The sequence below is a fragment of the Lupinus angustifolius genome, chromosome LG19 (assembly GCF_001865875.1).
Source record: "Lupinus angustifolius cultivar Tanjil chromosome LG19, LupAngTanjil_v1.0, whole genome shotgun sequence".
In the NCBI taxonomy this organism is placed as follows: Eukaryota; Viridiplantae; Streptophyta; class Magnoliopsida; order Fabales; family Fabaceae; genus Lupinus; species Lupinus angustifolius.
In genome coordinates, this window is record NC_032027.1 from 8,973,806 (window position 1) to 8,984,245 (window position 10,440).

The 10,440-nt window shown below is 30.0% G+C and overlaps 1 protein-coding gene across 1 annotated transcript; it reads right to left on the minus strand.

The window, feature by feature from the left end:
* On the minus strand, positions 5,628 to 6,322 carry LOC109333968. Its single transcript, XM_019569546.1, has one exon. The coding sequence runs from the start codon at positions 6,237 to 6,239 to the stop codon at positions 5,628 to 5,630; it is 612 nt and encodes a 203-aa protein (XP_019425091.1). The 5' UTR covers positions 6,240 to 6,322.

Consider the following 10,440-nt stretch of genomic DNA (forward strand, 5'->3'; position numbering starts at 1 on the left):
TTATAAAATATATGTATATTATATTTGCATTATGCATAAACAAAAAAACGACCCGTGCAAGTGCACGGGTACACTGCTAGTTAAAGTCTAAAAATCTTCTTAATTACAAGAATTTCACATGTGTCATCTCCTATCTATATGAAGTAAACACATCTTAACTTTTTCCTTCGGGGTGAAAACAAAAAAAGAGTAAATTAATATTTTAGTTCCTTATATTTTTTACTTTTCTAATTTGGCCCCTTAAAAATAAAAAACTCAAAATGATCTCTAAAAGTTTCAATTGTGTGTCAAATAAATCATTTTAGTATGTTTTACAACTCGTAATAAGGACTAAATTAATATTAAAAATGACTAATTTATCCTACATTTTTAACTTTTGGTGACTATTTTGGGTTATTCAGTTTTGAAGGACCAAATTAATAAAGTCGAAAAACATAAGAGACTGAAATGAGTATTTACTCAACAAAAAAGATGACAACAACTCCTTCTTTCCGCATATTTCACATTATACACTCTATTAATGGAAATTGAATAGAATGTGATAATCATGTCATAATTATTATAAATAATTTGATGCAAATAAATTATTTATATTAGTAATTGACATCCCAAAATGATCGTAATCTATATTAGTAATTCAATTTCCTTTATATTAGCTATTAATAAAAATATCTTCAACCTATAATAGTAGCTTCTGAACGATGACATTTATCAAGCCGAGCTACCTATAATAATTACCTTTGTGTTAATAAATTTATTTTTAATTAAATACTTTATATATTATGTTTTTATTATTTTGAGATTATAAAAACTAGTTTATTATTATTAAAAATGAAATTTTAATAATTAAATTACGGTGACAAATTTATCATATAAATATTTTATCATCCATATAATTACTATTTATCTATATTTATTATTAAAAAAATATTTAAATTATAATTAAACTTAAAAAAATTGTTGTATACTCACAAATACTCATTATCCTCATGGGTACTCACAAGTACGTTATGAGAATGGATAAGTATTATTAACTTCATTTAAAATTGTATTCTTAACCCATATTACTATTTTACACTCCAATTTTATTGTTATATATCACCAAAATATTATTTCCCCAATCTTTCTCCACACTCCTTTTCTTTTCGGTATCTATTTTATTCTTTATTTCCCAACTACTATTTCTTTACCCAATTTTCATACTATTGTCGTTGTTATCACGCTTCACTCAAACTATTGTTAAGTGTCGAAATTACCTTAGTTCATAAAGTTAATTTAATACTTTTTAATTCTAAATACTTAATTTATATGATCATAATTGAGATTTTGATATAAACTTACTAATCCTACTTTCCATGATTGTTTCAGACCGAAAAAAGGCTAAATGGGCTAAGAATGAGCCAAAATGGCATAAACATGCAAAAGTTAATCAGCTCACCTACACACAACACACGAGCTTAGCTTAGCGCAAGAGGTACTGAGCGTGAAAGCCATGCTAAACATGGAAGAAGCCAGCCGAAGAGCCTAACACAAAAAGTGGCGTGTTGATGTATTGTCTTAGGATTGTTTCTTTTCTTCCTAGTTTGTAGATTTATGTAGTTGGAAACATGATGTAAAAATTAGAGAGTATAAGTATTGAAGTTCTTGTATGTTCATAGAAAAGCCAACACTTCTGTATGAATTACAAGTTCCAAATTGCTCTTGAATCGAACTAAGTACGTAAATGCTTAGCTAGATTACATCTTAGTTGGGATTGGTTCTTTTCTTTTCGTTGATGTATTTGGAATTCGATTTATGAATGAAATAACTTAATTTTTATGAATTATTCTTGATGTACATACTGCTTACTATGTGTTTGACGAAATGCTTAGTCTATCTTATGAAAAGAACTTTGTGAAGAAATTTTGGTTCAATATTCCAAAGCATGTAATTCATCCTTTTTGCATAAGATTAGACGTAGTTTTTATGCTTAATTGTCACAATGTGTGCCTATGTTCATATGAATGCTAGACATAGATTCCTTTTACATTGGAAAATTCTCAAACTTGATGGTATGTGTTACTAGACATAGATGCATGTTTGATGGTTCATAATTTGTAATTTTACCATTATAGTTGCTAGACATAGAGCTATTTTGGTAAAATGTTAGCATAAACCAATACATTGGCAGTTAAAACTATTGAGGTGTGCACTAAAGTCAATTCACATGGATAGATTGTTGGAAATACAGGCGTGTTGTGAATCATAATTTTTGATCTTGTATTTAAGGTTTTGACTTTATTTCATGAGTTGCTAAGTAAACTAAATCATTAACTCTTAGTGTAATTGAGGTCCAATATTTTGTAGAGTCATACTTGTTTTGTTGTTTGCCCAAATTGCTCAAGTGAATAGTGAATCAATTCCACATCTAATCTGTAACACTTTTTATCATTAAATTTTCAGTCTAAAACAAATCGATTTGATAACCTATTTGAAAAATCAAGCTTATACAAGTATTTGATTTTGAAAGGTTAAGTTAGTAAGTCCTTGTGAATACGACAAACTCTTATCTCTTTTACTTGTTTGCGACACCGTAGGAAGTTTTTATACTCCTAATTGCCGGTTAACAACTATCAAAGCTTATCCACTCAAACATTGCTCAAACCTTAGCTCATATATATTAACAAAATTATGTAAATTTAAAACAAGATAGAGGATTCACTTACTCCAAGAGTAAGTATAAAAAATTTATTCCATATCTTAGCCATCGATCTTGGAAAATACAATGGTTTGAATTAGTGAGTAGATCTATACCATTAAATTTTCCTAGAATTGATGACTAAGATGCAAAATGTGTCTCTTAAACTTACTCTTTGAATAAGTGGATCATTTCTCTTAAAGAAAAATAAAAAGCAATCAATAAGTCATGCATAATTTTGTCCATATACACATAGCAAGGGCGATGGACCAGAGGCATGTGCCCTCACAATTTTTTTCATAAATCATTTATTATATATAATCTTCACTCTATCTTATGTTCATATATTGTTAAATGGATACCTTCACTCTATTTTACATTCATATATTGTTAAATGGATACCTTCACTCTCAAGCAACAAGCGGGCCTAGAGTGCCTTCATCTCTTGGTTTTCTAATGATTGCATTATGCTTCTATATGGGCCTATTCATTTACTGAAGTCCGCTTCTTTCTTTATTTCTCTTTTCAATTGGTTTCTGTTTTATTGGGCTTATGTTATTTAACCAGCCCAATAGTGCTATATATATAGTTTTCTATGGTAATTTCAGCCAAGCCTTATTGCTGGTCTTCTTCTTGCATTATGGTTGAGCATCAATATTGTTCTCTCCTTCTTTCTCTCCTTCTTCTTCCTTATATTTTGGTTCTCATAATATCTCTTCTTTAATCCATGGCAAATCACAACATTCTTTTTTACTAGTTCAATAATCTATTTTTTCTTCACTCCAATGAATCCTACCCTGGTCTTAGTTACTTCTCTAATGCATGCCAAGAATTATCATTCATAAGCAAGAGCCATGAGGTTGGCTTTGGAATCCAAAAATAAACTCCACTTCATCAATGGTAGCCTACCTTGACCTCTATATGAAGATCATTTATACGGTCCATGAGTTAGATGCAACACAACTATGTAGAAGGATCCATCGTGAAATCCATCATATGGATTGATTTTGCAGCTGAGGTATGGAAAGATTTACATGACTAATTCTCCCATGGAGATATGTTTAGAATTTTTGCTCTTCAAAGTTACTTCTATCATCTTCAGCAAGGTAATCTTGACATTTCAGATTATTTAACTCAATTAATAACCCTATGGGATGAAATTGAGAATTTCAGACCCTTTCCTAATTGCAAATGCCCTACACCTTGCTATTGTTGAGCCATTGAGTCATTAAAGACCTACAAGGAACAAGACTATGTTATCCGCTTCTTAGAAGGGCTAAATGAGCAATTTGCTTATGGTAGATTGCAAATTATGTTAGTTGACCCTCTACCAAATATTACCAAAGTTTTTGCCATGCTCATTCAGCATGAAAGACAAAACCAATTGTATGTTATTCCCACCCTAGAACCTAAAAATAGGGTCATGGCCATAAAATCAAGACAAGAACCTCAATATAGAAACACATTTGCCAACACTTCTTCTAACTTTTGACGGAAATGAATTATTCCTTTCAGGAGGAGAGGAAACAAATCAGCTGGTTTTGGAAGACGTCAAAACAACCGATTCTACACCTTTTGTTAAAAAAATAATCACATTGTTGCGATATGCTATCTCAAACATGGCTACCCATGGATACCAATCTACAAGATCCTCTAAGATGGTAAACCACACAACTAGCTACTCATTTGACAAAGGCAACATCAATGAAATTATGTGCCAAACACAAGGCAATAATACTGGTTTCGGTGAGGAACATGTTCAAGGCATCTTGGACCTACTACACCAATCAAAAGGGGAGCATGCACATTCAGTTAACTCTGTGGTAAACACTACAACACCTATTCCTTCACCAAGTAATAATTTTACCTCTAAATGACTTTTAGATATTGGTGCTACGGATCACATTACTCACCAATTTGCAAGCTTCACCATTTTCAAGACCATATCCCATATATCTATTACTTTACCTAATGCTGACAAAGTTACAACTTGCATTTCTGGACCTATTAAACTAATTGATTACCTTACTTTGTCACATGTATTGCTTGTTCCACAATTTCACATCAATCTTATTTCTCTTACTAAGCTAATGCATTTTTTTCAATGCCACTTAATGTTTTCTCAGCAGTAGAGTGTGATTTTTCAAAACCATACTAAGAGGATAATTGGTTCAGCTAGGATACAACAAGGGTTGTTCATACTATACCTTCCACAAACAAGAGACCTTGTGTTGCATTCTTCTGTTTTACTACTAGAACTCCTGAAAATATAAAGATTGCATATGGCATTCCTGTTTTGGTCATGTAACTAATTCTATCCTGTCAATTCTTGCTAGACAATATTCTTTTACTCATAATAAAGTTGATTTCATTCCTTTTGATGTATGTCATCTATCTAAACAAAGAAAACTTCCCTTCATAAACAACACAACACACAATACCCACCATTTCCAATTACTTCATGCATATATATGAGGCCCTACTGTTGTTCCTTCCATGTATGGTTACAAATATTTTCTGACTTTGATAGATGACTATACTAGATTTACCTGGACTATTCTTATGAAATCCAAAGCAGAAACCAGACTCAATATCATTAACTTTGTATCCTTTATTGAAACACAATTTAACACTAAAATTGGTTTTTACTATTACAACAAATGATTATCCTTTAGAAAATCCATTTACATATAATAGAACAACATAATATTGTAAAAATATTACAACAATACCATAATTAATGTGTTTTCCGTATCTTTTCAATCCAAAACAAAACATAAAATTATTCATCCCCACACACCCAATGTAAAACTTAAAAATGATCCTCTTTAATGTTCTTGTCTAAGTGAAAGGCTCCTCTAAATTGGGGCTTGCATGTGCACTATCACCATTATTTTTAACCATTTTTTTGGGTACTACCAAGGATATTCCTTCACTTTTTAGTAAGGAATTAATCTCTTTCCGAGTGCATGATTGTACCATTGTATTTAACCATTTGAGATATTGGTAGTTCAAAATAGGAACTAATGGACTCATCCTCATTCTTCTCATTGGCGGCTATGCCTGAATGATGATCAAAATTTTCAAAAGAAAATGTGCTAGACATTATAGGATCTACATGATGATCCATAATTTTGGTTTCTCCTTTTCTTGCTTTAACTTGTTTTTTCCCACTGTGACCAAACCCTGGCAGATACATGCAAAGTGCCATGCATTTGAATCCATCCTTATCATACTTTCCTTTGCCACTACCCTTAGGATTACGACCATCTTTGATGATTGCTTGAGTTTTGGAGAAGCTTCCTTGATGCTTGTTGTCATATTCATGCTCATCTTTTTCCACTGAAGAACTTACATTCATGAGATCAAACTCATCTAGGGTTGCTTTCGTTCTTCTTCCTTGGCTTCTTGACAGTGACAAGGTGCTATGTTGAAGATGATGATTCTTGTAGATTAAGTTACTGTCCTTAATTGGTGATGGTTCTAGGTTCTTACTGTCTAATGTAATCTTCATTGACAGTGTTGAAGTTAAAGGAGGTGATGAGTTAGTTGAATTTGGCATAGTGCAGCTCAAGAATTTGTGATATGATATGTTGAAGGTTCAAGTTGTGTTTTCTGATAGAAAAGTGGGATTACTAACTAGCAAGGTTTCTGTATTAGAAAGTTTAAGTGTCCTGCACTAGTAGAATATTAGTGGGCTATTTATAAGGAAAAGGCTTATACTGGTGATGGTGATGTTGTTTCCATTTCTTTCCTTTATTTCTTTTTTTTTCCACAACAACAACATCAACGCCTTAACTTGTACCTATGCGATGAGAGTGAAAATCCATCACTAATACTCTAGAATCTAGTATTAGATAGATACTTATATGGGTTGAACGATGTTATATTGTTTGTTTATAAATTAAGTTCATTTATAAAAGATTGAATTCTAAATCTTTCTTTATCATTTCCATATGATGTTAAGAATTGAACTAACTTCTATTTGACATATTTTTCTTACAAATCTTCTATCATTATCTACTAAACATATCCAAATCACCTAAAGTGTAACTCTATCATATTTTTTACAATAAAAGCTCCTCTAACTTTCACTTTAATATCTTTTATATGTCATGAGTGTCTTAATCTTTGTGGATATTTATTCATATGTATCCATTGAGATTATATTTTCAATATCCACTTTTGATTATTTAGTATTACATAAATGGTTTTGGCTCTTAGGATAAGTTGACTTGTCATGAACAATTAGTCGTAAACCACTTGGAGATTGGAGATATACTTGGCCAGCATTGTACAAGTGCATGATATGGAGACTTGACAGAAATCAATGAGGGACCCAGCAATCTCAATTATCACGTGTAAGGGTTGATTTCAACTCCCCTGAAGTACAAACTAAATCTTCTATGGCTAATAATTCATACCACTCTTTTTGCCATTTATATGAAACACTTATCTCAAATAAAAACTCTGATAATTTTCTGTTAATAAAAGTTAAATTTTAGTTTGTTAATAAGGTGATTATTTATGATTGATGGTGATACAATGTGTATAAAAGTTTTTTCTTATAGTCAAATATATGATGTATCATGACTGAACCGTATTCTTGAATAAGTAAGTCAATCAAATCAAATTAAACAAAATTTGGGACGTGCTCACATCAAAGGAAACGTGTACTCATATTAGGAAACAGACAAATTTATGAACATTAGGGAAGCACCGGAATATCTAATAGCATCATATGCATAGACAGCTAAAGTACATTTTTATGAGAATTAAATATGGGTGTGATTACCAATAAGATGTTTGTCGTGTAAGGTTTTTGTTAGATCTATAGAATAATTAATAGGTCAATATTTTGATTGATGAGAGCGGCATTAGTTGAAAGGAGTAACCACAAAACTATTACATTTTTTACTTAAATATACATTTTTTAATCCAGTATATAAAGTGATACATTTAGTAACACTTTTTTTACAACAACAAATATGCTCTCACATTTAACTAATGATAACAAAATGTGCATTGCTAATAATATTCAAATGGTTTAAGATGCATGCTAATTAATAAAAAAGTTAAAAGACTCATAAAAAGAAATAAAGCAAAGAAGTTGAAGATTGAAAACAATTTTTTTATAAGTTATATGAAAGCAAACAAATCACATTATATAACAAATTTTTGAGGTATTAAATCACATTATATTTAATTCATTTAAATTTTAGTATTTTTTAAATATTAAGTTTGTGGGCCGTCCGCATAGCTTAATAGAATATCCACAGTAACGTTGACAAACGTGCTGGGGAAAACTGACAAATATACTTAAATTGCATATTCCATCGCAAAAATATGCGACTATGTATCAAATATATATTAAATTATATTTTAAGTTAATAATATTACACATAGTAGTATTTGATTGAATGAGAATATTGAAATAGAGTTATTTTGGCATAATGTGCATTGCTAATAATATTCAAATGGTTTAAGCTGCTAATTACTAAAAAATTTAAAAGATTCATAAAAAGAAATAAAGCAAAGAAGTTCAAGATTGAAAACAATTTTTTTGATATGTTATATGAAAGCAAACAAATCACATTATATAACAAAATTTTTAGGTATTAAATCACATTATATTATAATTCATTTAAATTTTAGTATTTTTAAATATTAAGCTCGTGGGCCGTCCGCATAGCCCAATAAATTATCCACAGTAACGTTGACAAACGTGCTGAGAAAAATTGACAAATATACCTAAATTGCATATTTCATCGCATAAATATGCGACTATGCAAGCGGACTAATAAGCATTGTCAATTTTGTCATCATACAATTAAGGAATACAAATCATCTATGCCAAAATAACTTTATTCCTTTATTCCCATTCAATCAAATACTACTATGTATAATGTTATTAACTTAAAATATAATTTAATATTTATTTGATACATAATTGTTAAAATCCTATTGATAGTAATGAGTTAGGATATAAAAATGGTGTAGAAGATCTCAATTCACAATTAACGTAGAGTATTTCTCAATTGTTTTATTTAATTTCTAGCTGATTTAGACCTAGACCTATTTTTGTGGAATACCAGCCGATGTGCATCTTAAGTTTTTATTTCATGTAAAAGATATTTTTTTTGTATGATCACATACTCAAAACGGAGGAGAAAGTTTTTTGGGCTCAATACTTTTTTTGGGCTCAATACTTTTTTTGGGCTCCAATATACATAGTTTAAATGAATGGTGGATTATAAATCTTTAAACACTCACAATCTCATTAAATTATCCACAATCCATAATATTTGAATCTAGTATAAATTAAATCCATTTAAGTTAGTAGAATTATAAATTTTTTGGTGCATTGGAATGAATAAAAGAACACTAAAACATAGAAGAGAGGTTCATCTGCTGTATATTGAGTTATTCTCTAAGTGAGGAGTCATAGAGCATCAACTTATCACGTAGGTCTCTATTAAGTTTAGACTAATTCACCATCATGTTTCTCTCTATAAAGATATACTGAATTCGTCAATTCGAACATCCCAACATTTTAGCAAACAAACCACATAGTTTATTAACAACTTGTGATACAACTTGATAAATGATTTTAATAACAAACTGATGCAAATAAGTTCGTTATGTGAAATTGATAATTCACTCCATCCAAAAAAATAAGAAAAACATTCTCCTAAAATCAATTGGATAAAGCAGATTGGAGCAAACAAAAAATGCAAGGAGAAACTAAAACCTCAATGGTAAACATGTTTTTTAAAAGTGTTATTAAAAAAATGATTTTTGTAAAAGTGATTTTAAAAAATGCTATATTGGAAATGTGATTTGTTAAAAATGATTTTGGTACCATTTTTATAAAAAATTTAAAAAAATCAAATTGATTGCTGCAATATAATATGTATTGATTAATGGATGGATTGAAATTTACTGGTTAAATTTGGATATGGATGATTTAAATAATTTTAAGTATGATGTGATGGATCTTATATGGTTTGATGCATGATAGCTTTGAATCTTAATCCAAATTCATTATTTGGAACCCCTTTCATCCAAAATGTTACACATAATATTTATAATCATATGCTGTTAAATTAATTAAAAATCAAAATATTTACCTTGGGAAAATATACCGAGTTGTCATATTACCTTATTCCTATATCATCTTTTCATTGCTTTGATGAATTTCCATGGACACTTTGCTAACAAAAATAGATTATACAAATTTGAATTTTTTCAACCTCTAGTGTGTTTATTAGCGCGAGTCTGCATTTAAAAACAAGAAAACATTTTAATTTATGAAATTGAGTTTTCTCATTAGGTACTACACGCCAGGTGCTGGTTGAATTCAATACTAGATCCATAAATTTTCCAATTAAAGATGGCAGAAAGTGATTAATTAGTGCAACAAGGAGGTAGGGAAGACTGATTTTCAACTAGGATCCATTTACACAAGTTAAGTTACACTAATTACACTCAATTTTAACCCATCATTTTCGTAGATTCAATTGACCAAATTGGTAAGTGCAATAAATGATGAGAGAGAAAAAGATAAATCTTATATAATTTATTACACCCATCCACCATTTGGTCCGTTGGATCTAAAAAAAGAAAGGTTGATTTTGAGTATAATTAATGAAACTCAACTTGGGTATAAATCGATCCATCATCTATATATGTATATACACACTATCGCGCCCCGATTTTCGGCTGCACGACTTTTTTAGAGTCGCCACTACATTTTATAGTTA

Bases quoted from the DNA above. Each gene is read 5' to 3' on its own strand.
- LOC109333968 (XM_019569546.1), bottom strand. From the start codon at position 6,239: ATGCCAAATTCAACTAACTCATCACCTCCTTTAACTTCAACACTGTCA.